The sequence below is a fragment of the Suncus etruscus genome, chromosome 6 (assembly GCF_024139225.1).
Source record: "Suncus etruscus isolate mSunEtr1 chromosome 6, mSunEtr1.pri.cur, whole genome shotgun sequence".
Lineage (NCBI taxonomy): Eukaryota > Metazoa > Chordata > Mammalia > Eulipotyphla > Soricidae > Suncus > Suncus etruscus.
The window spans coordinates 117,789,845-117,808,744 of NC_064853.1; the positions used below are offsets into that span (position 1 = coordinate 117,789,845).

Here is an 18,900-nt window from a genome sequence, read left to right on the forward strand (position 1 = left end):
CCCAAAAAAAAAAAAAAAAAAAAAAAAAAAAAAAAAAGATTTTGTATTCCAGGCTCTAGGCTCCTGAAGCTCCAAGCTTCAGGTTTGGGTGCATCTCCCCTCAGTTGGATGTGGAGATGGTGCTGGGTCTCCTTGGCTAGTGGGGTCATCTCAGTCTGTTCATCCTGGCTGGCAGCACAGAGGGGCAGATCTGAAGGCAAAATGCTGGGCTGGGGCACTTGTTCTTGACTTTCTGGATCTGCTCTTCCCTTTGGCAAGCTCTCTGGAGATAGGAGCGGATGGAGACACAATCCTTGATTCAGGATCTGTAGAAGCTCAAAGGTCTTGAGTGGGGGTCGGAGAAATAGCATGGAGGTAAGGTGTTTGCCTTTCATGCAGAAGGTCATCGGTTTGAATCCTGGCATCCCATATGGTCTCCCGTGCTTGCCAGGAGCAATTTCTGAGCATGGAGCCAGGAAAAACCCCTGAGCACTGCTGGGTGTGACCCAAAAACCAAAAAAAAAAAAAAAAAAAGGTCTTGAGTGTATGTGATGTACTTACTAGGTTCTGGGGCTGGAGTGATAGTACAACAGGTAGGATGTTTGCTTTGATCATGGACAACCTGGTTTCATCTCTAGCATCCCTTAGGCTCCCCTAAGTCCCACCAAAAGTGATCTGAGTGCAGACCCAGGAGTAAGTCCTGAGTACCACTGGGCAACTGGTGAGACCGGTAAGCAAAATATTCAAAATAACAGCAAGGGCTGGAGAGATGATGGTACAGCTACTGTAGTGTGCCTGCCTTGCACAAGTTTGATCCCTGCCATTCCATATGGTTCCTAAGCACTGCCAGAATTTTTGAGTGAAGATCCAGGAGTAACCCTTGAGTACATGAAAGGAGGTAAAGTGATATGTATAATACTCCTTAAGTAACAATATTGCAAATCATAGGATGACATGAAATTTCTTGAAGCATATCATATTAAAATAATAAAAGGGCTGGAGCGATAGCACAGCAAGTAGGGCATTTGCCTTACATGTGGCCAATCCTGGTTCGATCCTTGGCATCCCTTATGGTCCTTGAGAGCAGAACTAGAAGTAACACCTAAGCACCATCAGGTATGGCCAAAAACCAACAACAAAAAAAAAAAATTCTGAAGAGATATAAAAAGAAGCTTTTTCTTGCACTACAAAATTAAAATAACAGGAAAGCTGGTACAGGAAAAGATTAGAACAAATTAAATGCTGAGTATATCTTTTTTTTTTTTTTTTTTTTGTGGTTTTTGGGTCACACCCAGCAGTGCTCAGGGGTTTTTCCTGGCTCCATGCTCAGAAATTGCTCCTGGCAGGCACGGGGGACCATATGGGACGCTGGGATTCGAACCGATGACCTCTTGCATGAAAGGCAAACGCCTTACCTCCATGCTATCTCTCCAGCCCCGCTGAGTATATCCTTTTTTTGTTTTTTTTTTTTTTTGTTTTTGTTTTTGTGTCACACCTGGCGGTGCTCGGGGGTTACTCCTGGCTCTGTGCTCAGAAATCGCTCCTGGGGGACCGGAGCGGTGGTGCAAGTGGTAGGGTGTTTGCCTTGCACACGCTAACCCATAACAACTGCTAGCCTGTGCAGATGTGACCCCTCCAAAAAAAGAAAATAATTATACAGGAACCACCTGAGAGATAATAGAGCAGGAAAGGTGCTTGCCTTGTACTTAGTTGATCCAGGCTTGATTACCAGCACCCCATAGGTTCTCTATTTTTGTCTGTTTAGGGCAGCACCTGACAGATCAGGGGTGACTCCTGATCTGTGCTTAGGAATCACTCCTGGAGCACTCAGGGGACCATATGGGTTTCCGGGAACTGAACCCAGATCAGCTGTGTGCAAGGCAAGCACCCTACTTGCTGTGCTAACACTCTAGCCCACCTCATAGGGTCTTATTTTTTGAAGTGATCCCTGAGCACAGACCTAGGGGTAAAATCCAGGTGCAGCCAAAGTATATAATGTACACATTCCCAGCTTATTTTTTTTAAATCCCTCTGAACCATCACCAACCCTGAATGGCTTTCCCCTGCACTTGTGTAGCTGGGTTGGGCCCAACGCAACAGGGATCCAAAGTCTCTAAATGAATGTGTGCTGGTGAATATGTGAGTCTGCATGTACCTCCCACAGGGACCCTTGTCTCCCTTTGGCAGCTAAAATCCAGTCTCTAATTCTCCACTGTCTTTTGATGAACCAGCCAAGCTCCTTGCTGGGTATGCCCTTATTGGAGAGAGGGGAGTTATTTTTGGTGTCCCCATCCATCATTAATACTTCCAGCTGGCTTTGGATAATGTAAACATCTCCACCTGCTCCACCTTCCCTCCCCCACCCCGAACCAAGGTCCCAAGTCCTTTGGACTCACCCTGTGCCCGGTTGACACAACTGAGATCCCCAGACTGGATGGAGGCCGACTTTTTTTTTTTTTTTTTTGGGCCACACACCTGGTGGTGCTCAGGGGTTACTCCTGGCTGTCTGCTCAGAAATAGCTCCTGGCAGGCACGGGGGACCATATGGGATACCGGAATTCGAACCAACCACCTTTGGTCCTGGATTGGCTGCTTGCAAGGCAAACGCCGCTGTGCTATCTCTCTGGGACCGGAGGCTGACTTTTTTTATTGCTTTGTTTGGGGCCACACCAAATGATGTTGCTCGGGGCTTACTTCTGGCTCTGCATCAGGCCTGATTGGGCTTCAGGGACCTATGGAGTTCTGGAGATTGAATCCGTGTTGGCTGCATGCAAAGCAAACACCCTACCTGCTGTACTATTGTTCCAGCCCCAAGACAGAACAATCTTTCATAGAGACCTCAGGGGCTAGAACAACAGTACAATGAGCACTTGCTTGGAACCCTATAAGGTCTCCTGAGCCTCACCAGGAATGATCTGAGCACAGTCAGGAGTAAGCCCTAAGCACCACTGGTTGTGATTCCAAAATAAATAAAAAGATTTCTGGAGAAAGACAGAAAATATGGCCTCAAATGTTGAAATGCCTGTTATTATTCAAGAGTTGGAAAGGGGGTATGTGGGAAGAGGGATTGGAGTCAGAGACCCTTCTTCCCTCGAAACCTGAATGTCTCCACCCACATGCCATTTTGCCTTCTTTGCTAGGTGCATTGGGGTCCCCCTTAGCTGTGCAGGAGTGAGATAGTAAGAGACGGACAGGTAGTACTCAGACCTTTCAGGACACCTGCACATAGGTCTCCAGTGTAGCTCAAGATATATGCAGCTAGATGGACCCACATACTGATTTCCCCTCAGAGGGCAGAGCCAGACACAGAATATGCTGGAGAGATAGTACAGCAGGGAGGGGTTTAGCCTGGTATGCAGCTGACTGGGGTTTGATCCTTGGCATCTCATAAGGTCTCCTGAGTCCACCAGGAGTCATTTCTGTGTGCTGAGCTAGGAGTCAGCACAGAGCATTGCTGGGTGTGGCCCCAGAACCAAACCAAACCACCCCAGAATCGGCGTCATGACCAGCCCTCTCCCCTCCTCCATCTGGCTGTCTCTCCCTTTGCCCCTCCCTTCTCTGTGCGGTCAGGAAGAAAGGTTCAACAACAGGAAATCAGGGGGCACATCCTGAGGTCCCCAAGAGCTTTGTGATATGGTGACAAAGGTGTGTGGGGAGGGAATACAGAAGAACATGATCTGAGGCAGAAAAGAATAATTATTGGGATCACAGATATTGGCAATTGCAAAACCCGCTTGTATAGGGCGACAAAGGGGCTTCCCACCTGCCCCCCATACTTGCCCCAGGGGGGGCCTGCCCCTCTCCTGCCACTGAGAAGGCCTGGCAGAAGGGAGGCTGGCACTGCCAACACCTCCCCGGTCCTGTCAGGCACCTGTCCTAGGGATTCAGCCCGCCACCCTGGTCACCGCAGGGTGTGTGGCTCCTCAGACCCCCCTCCTCTGCTGCTACCCAGCTCTGCTGGGGCAGGGCAGGGGCTGAGAACACGCAGGCAGGGCATGCAAGGCGGGTCGGAGGCATGCTGGGCCCACCCGGTGCCATGCAGCCGGCCCAGATTGCAGCAGAGCTGTCAGAGGGCCGAGTGGGCAGAGGAGTCCGAGGTGGCTGATTCAGCCTGTGGTGGCTTGGGGGAGCCGGGCAGCTGCAGAAATTCTGGGAGTACCAGGTCCTCCTTGCGCAGGAGGCCTCTCTGGTCGTGGGCCCCACTGCTCTGTACCCGGTTCAGCAGCTCCACCAGGCCTGTGGGGAGGGTCAGAGAGGCAGTGGGGGCTATTAGCAGGCTTATCTAGTCCATCCTAGGCCCATGGACCTTCCTGGCACGCACCCCTCAGTATCCATCCTCCTTTGCCCTCTCAATCCAGGCCATTCCCAACTCTCCACGCCCAAAGCCTCCAAAACCAGCCTCCAGGATGCCACTCCCACCATGGTATCCACTCAACCCCTCAGACCCAGTTGTACCTTCAATGTCACAGGTCTGCCGTCTCCCAGCGGCACCACCGGGCACCTCGGCCAGCGAGTTGGGTGTGGGAGAGTGGGAGGCCTTAGTCTGACTTCGTGGCGGGCCACCCTGCGAGATGAAAGCCAGTCAGGGCCAGTGTGAGTCACAGCGGACTGCCGGGGATGTTCCATGTCTGCTTACCTGGTGGTGGCCTGGGGAAGAAGTGCGGGGCTCGGGGATTTTCACGCCTGTGATAGAAGGGACACGGACTGAATTCACCTCCCTTTCTCCACGGGCCAAAAGGTGTGTGTGTGTGTGTGTGTGTGTGTGTGTGTGTGTGTATGATGGGTGTGTTTGTGTGTGTATGACAGGTGTGTGTGTGTGTGTGTGTGTGTGTGTGTGAGGGGGGCAGGTGGGGCAACGTCACCTACCTGGGAGTGTGTCCAAAAGCAGCCTCTGGGTTGCCACTGTGCTGACCAGATTCTCGAGGTCCAGCGGTTCCTTCTCACCTGGCTGCACAGACAGGTCGATGCCGACCCCAGGGTCCTGCCCACCGCTGGAAGGCCCCCCAATCCGCTCCCTGCTCTGAGGAGAGCGCCCACCTAGGTCCGCCTGCCCAGGCCGGCCCCGCCCGCCGCTCACCCTGCGCAGCTCCACCTGCTGCGGGTTTAGGCCGTGCTTGGTCAGGACGGGCTGTAGCGCCTCCCGCAGCAGCTTGCTGGGCTTGGCGGAGATGCGGACCAGGCGGTCCAGCGCCGGCGACTCCAGCCTAGGCGGGACCCGGCGCTGGCACAGGAAGCCGGCCGTCCGGCCTCTGGCCCCCCTTCCCGCTGGGGCCCGCATGGCGAGCTGGACCGGAGTAGGGGGGAGAACCGCTGCCCGCACCTATGTGCGCACCCCACCGTCCGAACTCCGCCGTCCGCACCCCGCCAACCGGCCTGGGCCGACCGTGTTACTCACTCGAAAGTGATCCGGTTCTCCAGCCGCACTTCCTGGTCGGCCAGCACGGTGCAGTCCTGGTCCAGGACCAAGGCCTTCTGCAAACAGCCGGGAAGGGTTCAGCACGACGCCCCATCCCTACTTCTCCTGGGCTGAGGGGCAGTCCTTTTATGTGAAGCCCCAAGTTTGATCCTCCAGAACACCACCGCCCCCATCTCCTCCTACCTTCTCCCCAGATTGATGACTAGGTCCCGTCCCCACTCCAAAAAAAAAAAGATCCCCCAGTCATAGAAGGTGTCCCACACAAACAATTATCTTGGTTTCCTTCTCTAGCTACCATTGAAGCTCCCCGCGCTAGACTATTGGGTCTGGGACCACAGAGATGTGGGAGGGGTGAAAGCCAAGGTTGGGCTTAGGGACCTGGGCTATGAGTCCAGGAAGGGAGAGAAGGGCTGCCAGCAGCATCCTGGGTGCATTTGGTATAAAGGCTGTCTTCCAGCCCCTGTCAGGAAGTGAAACGGCTGCTTAAGGGACTGACTCAGGGGCTGGAGCAATAGTACAGGGGGATGGTGTTTGTCTTGCTGACCCACATTCAATCCCCAGCAAATTCAAAATTCCCGGAGTCCTGCTCAGGAGTGAGCCCTGAGTACCTCCAGATGTGGCTCAAAATCCATCAAAAGGAAAAGAGGATCAACTTAGCTCCTGGCTTCTTCTGGGGGTCAGTCAAGACTGTCCCTGAGCCCCAAGGCTGATGCAACATGTGAGCCTGCTGGGTCCCTATCCCCCTTCACTGCTACCTCTGATCAGCCAACCAGTCCCTTTATAGAGTGATTTTAGTGGGGCTGGCGTGATAGTACAGTGGGTAGGGACTTGCTTGAAGCCTGGTTGACCCGGTTTCGATCCCCAGCACCACATACAGCCACCAGGAGTGCTCCCTGAGTGCAGAGCCAGAAATCAGCCTTGAGGACGGCTGAATGTGACCCAAAACCAAAACAATAAAATGCATACATTGTTTTAGTTTTGTTTTTAGGCCACTATTTAGCAGTGCTCAGAGCTAATGCCTGGCTCTGTGCCCAGGGGACACTTCTGTAGGTGCTTGGGGAGAGAGAGCAAGGACCTGGGTCAGTTGCCTACAAGGCAAGTGCCTTACCTGCTGAGTTAAATCTATAATCACCTTTATTATTCTTTTTTTCTGGTTCTGTTTTGTTTTGGGGTCACACCTGGCAATGCTCAGGCTTACACCTGGCTTTGTTCTGAGGAATCACTCCTGGCAGTGCTCCGGAGGCCACATGGGAGGCTGAGGATTAAACTGCATGCAAGGCAAGTGCCCCATCCACAGTATTATCACTCCAACTCCCTTGATTTGGTTTGGGGCCACATCTGGTGGTGTTAAGGGCTTATTCCTGGCTCTGTGCTTTGGGATCCCTCATTAAGGTACTTAGGGAAAACTAATGCAGTGCTGCATCAGACCTGGGTTTGCTACATGCAAGGTTATACATTAATCTCTGTATTAGTTCTTCAGACTTCAGTGTTTCAATAGAGACGACACGCAGTGGTGTCTGAGGGGTCAGGGCATACATTGCTGGGTTCAAATCTAGGGCCTCGCCTAACAAGTCACATGCTTTACCAATTAGGCCATCACCCTGGGCCTCCTCAGTCAGTTTGGAACACTTACCCACTTCTGCTGTACCCACCTATATTTTTGTTTGTTTGGGGACCACAAGAGGTGGTGCTCAGGGGTTAATCCTGGCTCTGCACTCAGGAATCACTCCTGGTGGGCTCAGGGACCATACAGAATGCCAGACCCTGTCCCACCTATTAAGGACATATCTTGTCTCACAGTATAAATGGCCCTCAATCTACCAGCCCCAGACCACTGTGAGACTTATAGGACATATACTTAGTTGCATTTTCTAGCACAGAAACAGTAGCTATAGAAAACAAAGTGATAGCACAGTAGATAGGGTGTTTGTCTTGCATGCAGCTGACCTGAATTCAATCCCTAGTATCCTATATGGTCCCCTGATCCTTCCAGGAGTAATTTCTGAGCACCTCTGGGTGATAACCCCCCAAAATAAAAAAGGGCCCAGGAGTGCCCCTGTCTGCACCAGCCCCATGCCTTCTCATGAAGCCTCTTCCTGGGATAGGCCTGTTACCAAAGAGACTGGTGTGACTTGGGTGGTAAAGTTATATTTAGCCAACATATATAAGCCCATTCAAGGTTGTCTCAATAGTACAGAGCCAACCCAAGATTGATCCAGGCATCCCATATGGTCCTCTGAGCCTACCAGAGTGATCTGCCAGAGTGTAGAGCCAGGAGTAAATCCTGAGCATGGCAAGACAGGGTGTGGCCCAATACCACCACCCCCAAAATAAAAATGTAAGCCACTCTGATTGGGGGTGCTGAAATGAGGGGTACCACCCACTCACTGCTGCCCTCCCATTCCCATGCTCTCACCCCGACCCAAACCTCTTTCTCATCACTTATGCTTCAGCAGGTCCCTGTCCTGGGGAGCCCCTGGTCACACCTATCTTCACTTCCATCCTTCCCAGTGACCAACTCTTCCATGAAGTCTTTCTGGATGTGACTAGAAGGATCTCCATTCCTTCAGAAACTTACTCTTGTCATCTCGCCTTTCAACATGCCAAGGATCTTGGGTCTCCTCCTACTTGACAAGGTATGTCTAGGGGATGAATGAAAGCCTAGAGCAAAGACTAGTTCCTTCCTTCTCTCTTTTTCTTCATCCTTCCCTTTTTCTCCCTGTCTTCTTCCCTTCCTAGCTTTACTTCACTTCCCCTCCTTTCCTTCATTCTTCCCTCCCTTCCTTTCCTTTTTTCTACCCTCCCTCCCTCCCTCCTTCCCTCCCTCCTTTCCTTCCCTCCCTCCTTTCCTTCCCTCCCTCCTTCCTTCCTTCCTTCCTTCCTTCCTTCCTTCCTTCCTTCCTTCCTTCCTTCCTCCTTCCTTCCTTCCTCCTTCCTTCCTTCCTTCCTTCCTTCCTTCCTTCCTTCCTTCCTTCCTTCCTTCCTTCCTTCCTTCCTTCCTTCCTTCCTTCCTTCCTTCCTTCCTTCCATCCATCCATCCATTTTGGGCCACACCTGAATGGATTGCTTGCAAGAGATTGTGCCTAGGCCTGAGAGAGCTGAATGGGCTGGAGCACAGACTTTACATGTAGGAGGCCTGAGTTTCATCCCAGCATTTCAGTCTCCTGAGTCTACCCCTAGGAGCAGACCCTGAACACAGAGCTAGGACCAGCCCCTAGGCACCACTAAATGTGTTCCCCAAACCAAAATTACAAGACTGACTTCCCCTTCAAGGGACAGGAAGATGGCTCAAAGTGTTGGATTTCACACCTTGTATGTGTAAGACCCTGCACCCTATGGGACCCCAAAGTACTGCTGTGCTACATCACTAGATAGATCTGTTAGACTGAGTATCACCAGGAATGGCTCCGCAATTCCTGGGCACTACTAGGGAGGCACACCTACAAAAAAGGGGGCCCAAAAAGGTGATTTTCCCCTAAACTTTTTTTTCTGGGCCTCACTTGGTGGTGCTCAATCCTGGCTCTGCACTCAAGAATCACTTTTGGCAGTACTCGGAGGACCATATGGGATGTTGGGGATTGAACCTGGGCCAGCCCTGTGTAAGACAAATGCCTTACCCACTGTGCAATAATTCTGGCCCCAACTTCAACTCTACCAAGAGCCCTAGAAGCTCTTTTGCACCAGCAGAGCAGTTGGGTACCTTTGGGTCACCAGGAATTAGAGGTGACAGATCCCCCAAATGGCCTTTTCAGGAACTCCAGGAGGAGTGGAGATGTCTGAAGATGGGATCTAGGGGATCAATAATATCTGAGCCAGGAATGGCTGCTGGGCGGGTTAGATGTATGGTCTGAAGGAGGGAGGGGTGTGCTGAGAGTGGGTTGAGGAGCTGGGCGCACCTGTTCATTGCCCACCAAGTAGACCTTGATGTCAGGTAGGGAGAGACCTCGCTTCTCACAGATGCCTGCCAACATAGCACGGATCGTGAGGCCTGGGCGGGCCAGTGCCAAGGATGCCGTGCCATCAGGTAAATACACGCAGCAATACTTTCCCGATGGTGACCGGCCTTCACTCTCCCCTTCGGAATTCCCCAAGCTCTTCCGGTGGCTCTAAAATAAAGGGGGAGTGAGTGGGGGGGGTTAGGTGTACACAACCACAATCAGCTCTGGCTCCTGGGGGACAGGGGCACCTATGCATAGGACATATTCCACACTATGTGGGTAGGGACGATGTGTCTTTCTTCTCCTACTGGGATATGCTCACCTAAATTTTGGGTTTGCTCACTGACCTAGTGACAAGCAGTGACACTGCTTGTGACACTGACCTGCTCACAAGCACCAGCAGGCACCTACAGAAGCTGCAGGTGGTGTCCCGAGGTGGGTGGCTATGGTTAGGATAGGAGATTCTGGAGGAGCCAAGATGGAGCCGGAAGGTGTGGGGTCCCATTTTGTTTCGGCCTCCCCCCCCACCCAGGGCTCACCTCAGATTTGCTGCTGACAAAAGCAAGGAAGCCCAAGTCCAGGCTAGCAGAGGAGTTGAGGGAACCCTGGGATTCTCGGCGCAGGCTGGTCGCCCCCCCTGCCAATTCTGGGGAGGCGAAGAGGGTACTCAGTAGAAAGATCCTTTTCTACATGTACCCCTTTTCGTCTGAGGCCATCTCGCCACCACCTGGAGACCTGTAGGCTCCCTCTTGCAGGGGCCTAACATGACTGGGGTCTCCAGAAGCAATCCTAGTAGGAGGAGCTTCACCAGTACCTGGGGTCCAGCCAGGAAACCTGGGCAGTGTCAGTTACAGTAATGTTTTGATTTGTTTGTTTTTTGGGACACACCCGGTAGTGCTCAGCGGCTACTCCTGATTCTGTGCTCAGGGATCACTCCTAGTGGGCTTAGGGGACCTATGGGGTACTGAGGATCAAACCTGGCTCAGCCACCTGTAAGACAAGTGCCTTGACTACTGTACTATCACTTTGGCCCAAGAACCTGCGGATTTGTTTTCAGACTTACAATGGGGCCAGAAGGAAAAGGGGGAAGTGGGAGCGTGTTTCCCAAGGTCTAAAATTCTGGGCTCATGTACTCACCCCTACGAAAGGACTTCCGAAGCGGGCGATTCCCAGGACCCTCAGTTCCAGGCAGCTGCCCCAACTCCTCCACGCCCAGAGGCAGCGACTTTCCAGGCTTTAATTTTGGCTTCTGCAGTGGTGGGGAGACGGGGTGCAGGGAAAGCGTTGGCACCGGACCGATTGTGTCAACGGTCGGCCCTCCCTCCCGACCAGTCCCACATCCGCAGCACCTTCCTGGTGGCTTCAGGGCTGCAGAGGCCGGAGCAGCCAGGCTCCCGCAGGGGGCGGCCCTCGGCCTCGGCCAGGAGGCACTCGCGGTACAGCGGAGATTTGACGAAGCGCGCGTAGCTGTCAAACTTCATCAGGTTGAAGATCTGCAGGGGCGGGCACGCGGGAAGGAGGCGTGTCGGCGCACCAGCCCCGCCCCTCACATCCAGGCCCCGCCCCTCACCGCCAGGCCAACTCCCCAAGTCTCCCCTTTCCCCATGGCTCCTACTTCCGCCCTAGCCCTGATCCGCCCCAGACAACGCCCACCCACCAAGGATCGCCCACCCACAGACGCCCCGCCCCTTACCTGGAGCTGCGGTGCCCGGAACATGTCTGGCCTTGGCTCTGCGAGCACTTCTTCACCCAGCCAGGCCTGCCGATCGATGTTCACGGGGCTCAGCGCCTGGCTCGACAGGTACTCCTGGTAGATGCTGCGAGCCTCGCGAGCTAGCTGCAAGGCAAAGCAAAGGCCCAGAGCCAGACAGACAGACCATTGGGGCCGGCCCAGCCCTGCCCTGCCCTGCCTTCCTGACCTGCCCTTTCCTCCCCAACCTGCTCGGTGTCGCTGGCTGGAATCTGCTGGAAGCGCTCGCAGGCCTGCCAGAAAGTCACGTTCTCGGCACTGAACTCCTTCTTCAGGAACTCCTGAAAGGGGGTGAGGGGTGAGTGGGAAGAGGGGGAGAGGAAGAAGGAAGAGACACACAGCAGAGAGGGAATTGAAGTGACAGCCCAGCCAGCCCTGCAGCCAGTTGGCCCGACCCAAGGGCAAGAGTGGCAGCGACAGAAAAGGCCAGTTCCCAGGCACAGGAAGGGGTGCCCATGCAAGAAAGGCAGCTGCAATGCCACAGATGCCCCCCATGCCGGTCCTCTGGTCTCCAGGCGTCCTTACAGTGAAATATGCCAGCCCCACAGGGTCCTGCAGCAGACGCTCGAAGGATAAGGCCCAGCTGGCTACAGGCTGTTCCTCACTGGGGAAGGGGCTTGCGGGAGCGCTGGGAAGACTGTGGATGCTGAGGGAACTTCCCCGGCTCTCGCCTTGGCCCTGGGGGCCCTTCGTGTTGCTTAGTTCTACAGGGAGAAAACCAAGAGCTCATGAGCATCTTTTCCAGCACAATCATCTGCCCCCTTCACACTCAGCCCATTCTCAGGGAACATCCAACTACAGAGAAAGCTGTTGGCAAGGGTGTTCCCAACCTATTTCTACCCTCCTTGCCCCACCCCACCAGGTGAGGGTCCCCTGACTCCCTTTTATCCCTTGCCACCTTACCTCCATCGGAGACAGCCAGAACCTACGAGGGGGGGAGGGAGAGAGAGGGAAAGAGGGAAAGAGAGAGAGAGAGAATGTCAGATTAGGGGCTGAGGACCTTTGCCTGGCATGTGGCAGACCAGGTTCAATCCATGAGCACCACCAGGAATGATTCCCTGAGTGCAGAGCTATAAGTAAGACATGAGGCCCCAAACCCCAAAATAAATGAATAAAAGAAAATGTCAGGGGCCAGAGAGATAGCATAGTGGTAGGGCTTTTGCCTTGCAAGCGGCTGACCCAGGACTGACATTGGTTTGAATCCCGGCATCCCATACGGTCCCCTGAGCCTGCCAGGAGCAATTTAACCCTTGAGCGCCGCTGGGTGTGGCCCAAAACCCAACCCCCACCCCAAAAATGTCAGCAGATGAATGGGGATGGAGAGATCCCCAGGAACAGTTCTGGGGCCAGACCCCTGAGCACTAAACCCACAGAGGCTCTTAGCACGGCCTGGTGTGCTCCTATGCTCCCACCCCCATTCCAAAGGAGAGGCCAGAGATAGCTCAAAGAGCCTAGGTTTCATCCCCACCTGGTCCCCACCCAGCACTCCAGATTAGGATTCCAAAAAAAATAAAAGAAAATAATAGGGTCCAGAGTGATAGGACAGCAGGAGGGCACTTGTCTTGTGTATGCCCACACTGGGTTCGATCCCAGGCATCCCCTAGGGTCCTACAAGCCCTGCAGGAGAGATTCCTGAGCACAGAGCCAGGAATAAGTCCTGGTACCATCAGGTATGGCCCCCAAACCAGAAACTAACCAAAGGTAGAGATCCAGTTCTGGGTGAGGGCCAGAGGTGGAGGCCAGTTCCAGTTAGGCCTTTCTGGGATGGGTAAGGAACTTCCTGTCCTGAGCCTCAGTTTCCCCTTGGGGAGAGGCCTCCTCTGCTACACTCCTCAGGCCCAAACTCTGGAGGCCTCCAGAAAGAGGGGATGAGGTGGGTCTGGGCCAGGAGAGGAGGCTGCACTTCTGGGCACCTGCTTGGGGCTCGGACCTGCCTGGGGAAGTGAGCCCTACCCTGCAGGGGAGAAAAGGGGAACAAAGGATGAGGAAGGGCGTAGGCATCCCTGACACAGGGTGACTTTGCTGTACTCCCAGGAGTGAGGCCGAGGGGAGCAGTTTTTCCTGAGCCTCCCACTGTTTGGCAGTTGTGTACTTCCATCCCTTACCACATCCCTGGGCTGCAGACCTTCATCCATTGTACTATTGAGAACACTGAGGCCCAAAAGGCAGGGAGATGAGCTGGAGTGAGAGCCCAGTGATGCCTGGATGGATAAGTTTTCCCTTCTTTGGGGGAGGAGATGATATGGGTCTCTGTGAGGGACTGTTCTTATTTAATTCCTTTTTTATTTTTGGTGGGAAAATACTCCTAGCAGTGCTCAGGGGCTACTCCTGCAGGGCTCTGCAGTTGGGGGGTCACTGCCGGTGATGCTTGAAGGAAAGTGTAGGGATGGAATCTGGGGTCCTGCCATGCCTCTTAAGTTAATGGAGAAGCAATTCAGTGGCACAAATAATAACCTAAAACGATCACAGGCAGGGGCTAGAGAGATAGCATGAAGGCATTTGCCTTGTATGCAGAAGGTCGGTGGTTCGAATCCTGGCATCCCATATGGTTCCCTGAGCCTGCCAGGAGCGTTTCTGAGTTTAGAGCCAGGAGTAACCCCTGAGTGCTGCCGGGTGTGACCCAAAACCCCCCCCAAAAAAGAAAAAAGATCACAGGTAGGGCTTCTGGAGCCAGGAAGGTGCATGCCTTGTACAGAGCCAACTTGGGTATTAATCCATATGGTCCCTCGAGCACTGCTAGGAGTAATCCCTGAGCAAAAACAGGTGTGGTCCAAAAAAAAAAAAAAATATATATATATATATATATATATATATAAATGTAGAGGCGGGGGACAAACAGCACAGCAAGTAAGGCACTTGTTTTGCTTGCATCTGACCCAGGTTCAATCTCTGGCATCCCCAATGGTTCTCCTTGAGCACAGCCAGGAGTGATCCCTGAGTGCAGAGCCAAGAGTAACCCCTGAGCACTGCTGGTTGTGGCCCAAAAAGAAAAAGAGAAATCACAGACAGGAAGGGATCCTGGCTCTTTCTGGGACCCAGTGAGCTGACAAGGATCCCTGAGTTCTGTCTCTTTCCCAGGGTCCAGCTCATTGTCAGGTGCATATGGGGTAGGAAGCAGAGAAAGTGGGTAAGAAGGGACCATGGGGCTCTGGGGTTCATGCAGAGAGGGCCCCAGAACTTGTCTACCCAGTGAAATGAAATGGGATGCTGGGCTGAGTAGATGATCAGCCCAATGTTTTCTAATGGGCCCCCACTTTTCCCATCCCTCCTGTTTTTTCTCGTCAGCCCAGAAGAGAGGGCTCATGGGACTGGAGCAGTAAGTCAGTGGGAGGGCGCTTGCCTGGCAAAACCTGAGTTTGACTACTAGCACCTGATATGGTCCCCTGAGCACCACTAGGAGTGATTCCTGAGAACAGAGCCAGGAAGAAGCCCTGAGGATAGCCAGGTGTGGCCCCAAAATAAAACAAACAAAACAAAATAAAACAACCCAAAAAGTGTTGTTTAGGCCTACCTGACATGAGGCTGAGTTCCACCCCTGACACCTCCTGAGACCACCCCCCAGCATTGTGGAGTGTGGCCATAGGGCTCCCCAGCACTGCTAGGAGTGGTCCTAAGGCCCCTGATCACTAGGACCACCCTCTGTATTCTTTGGGTTCACACCAAGTGGTCCTCAGAGCTTACTCTTGGATCTGCACTCAGGGATCACTCCTAGTAGTGCCGAGGGGACAATATGGGATGCTGAGGATTAAACCCAGGTCAGCCCATGCAATGCAAGAGCCCTCCCTGCTTTACTATTTCTCCAGCCCAGTTTAAGGTCTTTCTGCGTCTTCCCAGCCCAGGAATATCATGAGTGCATGAGGGCAGAGGTAACCTGGAGGGAGCCTGCAATACAGGGGGCTGCCTGCCATCTCTGGGAACATCCTCCAGTGACAGGTTTCAGTGCTGCTGTCTGACAAGTGGGGAGACATGTGAAGCTTTTGCTGATGCTGGGGCATGTGTGTGGGGGAACAAGCAGAGAATCAGTGGGGGAAGCATCCCAGTGGGTTGGGGTGGCCGGGGTCAAAAAGGTGACTGTGGAAGGGGCTGAACTTCTGAGGGGCAAGCATGTCTCCCTACCTCTTGTTCCCTCTAAACCCAGCTGGCCACCCAGAGAATGACTCATTTCTTTTTCTTTTTTTCTTTTTTTGGTTTTTGGGTCACAACAGGCAGCGCTCAGGGGTCACTCCTGGTTCTATGCTCAGAAATCACTCCTGGCAGGCTCGGGGGACCATATAGGATGCCAGGATTTGAACCACCATCCTTCTGCATGCAAGGCAAACACACTACTTCCATGCTATCTCTCCAGCCCCAATGACTTATTTCTGAGGTGCCAAGGAAATGGGGAGCATCCCTGCAATGACTTTGGGGTCCAGGTATTACATACATGTGGGAAGAGGTAATGCCCATTTCTTAGGAGCATCCCCACAACTGACATGTCGTTGGGGGTGCTGCAGGGTTGGCAGAGCTGGGCTGCTGCTCCTTGAATTGCTCCAGTCAGGTGTAGGCTAGATAAGTGATTTGTGTGTGTGGCAGGGGCTCCCCAGGACCCAGCTAGACCGAGAGATGCTGAGAGTAGAGGGGTGGGGACAGGTCTTAGGAATTGGAAGGTGGGAGGGGAAGTTGCAGAGATATGAGACAGTGGGGAAGGTCCTTGTCTTGCAAGTGTCAGACCAGGGTTCAATTCCCGGCACCCTATATGGTTTCCTGAACCTGTCCGAGTGATTCCTGAGTACAGAGACAGGAGTAACCCTTGAGCACTGCCAGGTATGGCCCTAAAACAGAAAAGCAAACGTGTGTGTGTGTGTGTGTGTGTGTGTGTGTGTGTGTGTGTGTGTTGGCTCAGAATCTAGTTCAGTAGTGGGGAGGCTGAGAATTCAGGAGGGTCCTGAACTGATTTTCATGGGGGCTCAGCAAGGCTTTCCTTGTTGCCTGAGTTGACTGAGGCAGAAACCAAGGGCTTGTGGCAGGATCCTGGCCCATCTGGACCCACTAATTTTGTCACCAGCACAGGTTGTGCACATGGGGGCGAGGCCAGGAGCTGAATGGTCAGTGTGGGGTTCTGAGGATGGGCGGGGTGGCCCACCAGCTTCGTGAAAATGAGAGCTAGCCTCTCTGGGATAGCCCTCAACTGGGGGTGCAAAGTCTCCAGGAGGAGTGATGGGGACAGAGCAGTAGTGGGGGTCTCCCCGTGCCCACTTTCCCAGCCCCCATGGTGGGTCCTGTAGCTGAGCACAGAGGCCTTGCCGACACCCCACCAAGCTCAGATTTGAGGTGTGCCCTTTTTTCTCTAGCAGGAAGCCCTGAGGACAGGCTGACAAAGAGGGAGGGAGGTGGCTGCCTCTTGCCTCACTTGGGCCTCAGAGGGTGGGGTGTAAAGGTCCTGAGAGAGGTGCGAGATTCAGGCCTGCATGGGGGGTGCCAGAGAATCAGCAGGATCTGGACCAGAAGGTTTTGCCTGCCGTGTTCAGAGATCATCTCCAGGATGGCCCCAGTCTCCCTCAGGTTGATATGGACAGTACTGGGGCAGGGATACCTCCCCACCTCTGCCTGGTGTTGTCTGACCCCACCTTGGCTGCCCATCGGCTCTACCATGGGGTGCCCCCACCCCAAGATCTGGCCCAAAGCCCACACTCACCATGCGCCCGTTGGGGACGCCCAGGTGCTTGGGCTTCCCTGGCATGCTGGAGGGGTTCGGGGGGCCCGCTGCAGGGGCTGCCCACCATGAGGACCGGCGGCTGCAGCAGGTGGGTGGCAGAGAGCACCCGGAGTCTCCGCGGGCCTCACATCCTGAGACTCCAGCTCACTACCTCTTTTCTCTGCCACAGGAAGTGTCTCTATAGAAACGGAACCACAGAAAAAAGCAGCATCTAAGGGAGCGCACGCCTCTTCCCACACATGCGCACACACCGGCACATTTACATGCGCACGTGCAACATGCAAGCAGATATGCATGCCTATACATATTCACACACACTGGTACATATGCAAGGCACCACGAAGTACATATTTGTGCGTGAACACACACCAACATCTATGCACACAGAGACACATGCATGCTTATGCACACAGCCCTACACACTTCCGTGCCCACACATCCCACATAGAAACATGAATGGATGTGCATCATGTACATGACCCTTCAACAGTCAAGCATGTACATCCACACCAGCACATACAGAGGGGTGTACACACCAGCACATGTACACAGGTAGATTTGCACAAATGTATTCAAGCACACACAAACTCATGGTCATGCATGCACATCTACCTACAAGTGAAGCCCTGGGGGAAAAAACCCCTCAGATACTAACGCAGACCCCAGACACTGTGAGGTGTACGTTCTCTGTCCTCCCTCTCCCCACTTATAGTCTGAAAAGCTACTTTGACTTGAGCCCCTGAGCCCCAGGCTTCAGGCAGACACTGCCCAGCGCCCCAGACTCTCTCCCAGGACCCCACCTTATTCCTGAAATGCGAGTTGGGTGCTGGTGTAATCTCTTTGGGGTGCATGTTACAACCACACCAGTATGTGGATAGGGAGAGAGCTTGGGAGGTACAGGGCGAGACTAAAAATCCCCTGAGCACTGCCAGGTGTGCCCCCCCTACCCAAAAAAAGTACAGACACACGAGGCCTTCCTGATAAGTCCATTGAGACAGAGGGTCGAGCAAGTGACAGAGGGGGAGGGTGCGTGCTTTGCATGTGCCTGAGCTGGGTTTGATCCTTACATCCCATAGGGTCCCCAGAACCCAGCTAGGAATAATTCTGAGTCCAGAGCCAGGAGTAACTCTTGAGTATTGCCAGGTGTATGCACACAAACAAACACACACATATAAATTATGTGTGTGTGTGTGTACAATGTAAATACGAATATATAAGGAATCCTCAGACTAATTAAAATGAGTGTGATCTGGGACTAGAGAGATAGTACTGAGTGGAAACTGTTTGCCTTATATGTGATGGAGCTGGGGGTTCGATCCCTTTTCCTTCCCGACCCCATCTCTGCCAGGAGTGATCCCCGAGCTCAGAGCCAGGAGTAAGCCCTGAGCACCACTGAGTGTGTCCCAGCTCCCCACGGAAAAAAGACATGATCTTGGGCGGGGGAAGTTACTCAAAAGGTGTGAAGGATTTCCGAGAGCCTCAGGTTTCACGCCTGGCACCACAAGAGTCCTCCAGCACTGCTAAAACAAATCAGTAAGTGATCCAGAAAGGATATCTCAGTACTTTGTCCTGAAGAAGTTCATTCACGCCAACGGGCAGCATCGGGGGCTGGAAAAGTGAAAGCACGCATCTGGCCCGGGATCGATCCTAGGCACCCCGTGTCTCCGGTTCCCTGAGCCCAACCGGGAGGGAAAGACTCCCCGCGTGCGGAGCCCGAGTCACGAATAAAGGCCGAGCAATGCCGGGCGTGGCCTCCAGAACAAAACCAGACTCCCCCAAAGGGAAGCTTCTTCCGAGATCCCAAGCAGCCCCACCCCTGTCATTCATTCATTCAATCACAGCTCGAGAGTCCAGGATGGCGGTCGGGCAAGAGAAAGAAGGCGTCGGCGGGCCCGAGGTGCTGGGAGCCGCAGCTTTGCAGAGAAGACAGAAAATCGGGGTTCGAACGTGGCTGCTGAGAGTCCAAGCGATTCGAAAAGATGCGCCGTGAAGTCGTGACAGATCAGAAAGAGCCCGCAGGAGCGCAGGCCGCCAGCTTCCACCTCGAAGCCAACGAAGCACTTTCCTGGAGCTCTCTCGAGGGGTGCAAACGAGCCCGGTCGGGGGACCCCCGATCCGGGCC

General features: G+C 53.6%; 1 protein-coding gene across 1 annotated transcript; it reads right to left on the minus strand.

Annotated features, from left to right (window-relative positions):
• Positions 1 to 3,769: 3,769 nt before the first annotated feature.
• Positions 3,770 to 18,259, minus strand: RGS14 (regulator of G protein signaling 14). The gene is made up of 16 exons (XM_049775733.1): positions 18,229 to 18,259; positions 16,758 to 16,956; positions 11,987 to 12,008; positions 11,609 to 11,787; positions 11,272 to 11,364; positions 11,027 to 11,170; positions 10,683 to 10,826; positions 10,471 to 10,582; positions 9,873 to 9,979; positions 9,292 to 9,501; positions 5,375 to 5,451; positions 5,057 to 5,183; positions 4,846 to 4,927; positions 4,616 to 4,662; positions 4,435 to 4,543; positions 3,770 to 4,215 (listed from the first exon to the last, which is right to left on the minus strand). Exons 2-16 carry the CDS (start codon positions 16,800 to 16,802, stop codon positions 4,046 to 4,048), a joined length of 1,668 nt encoding a protein of 555 aa, XP_049631690.1. The 5' UTR covers positions 16,803 to 16,956; positions 18,229 to 18,259; the 3' UTR covers positions 3,770 to 4,045.
• Between the last annotated feature and the right edge of the window lie 641 nt (positions 18,260 to 18,900).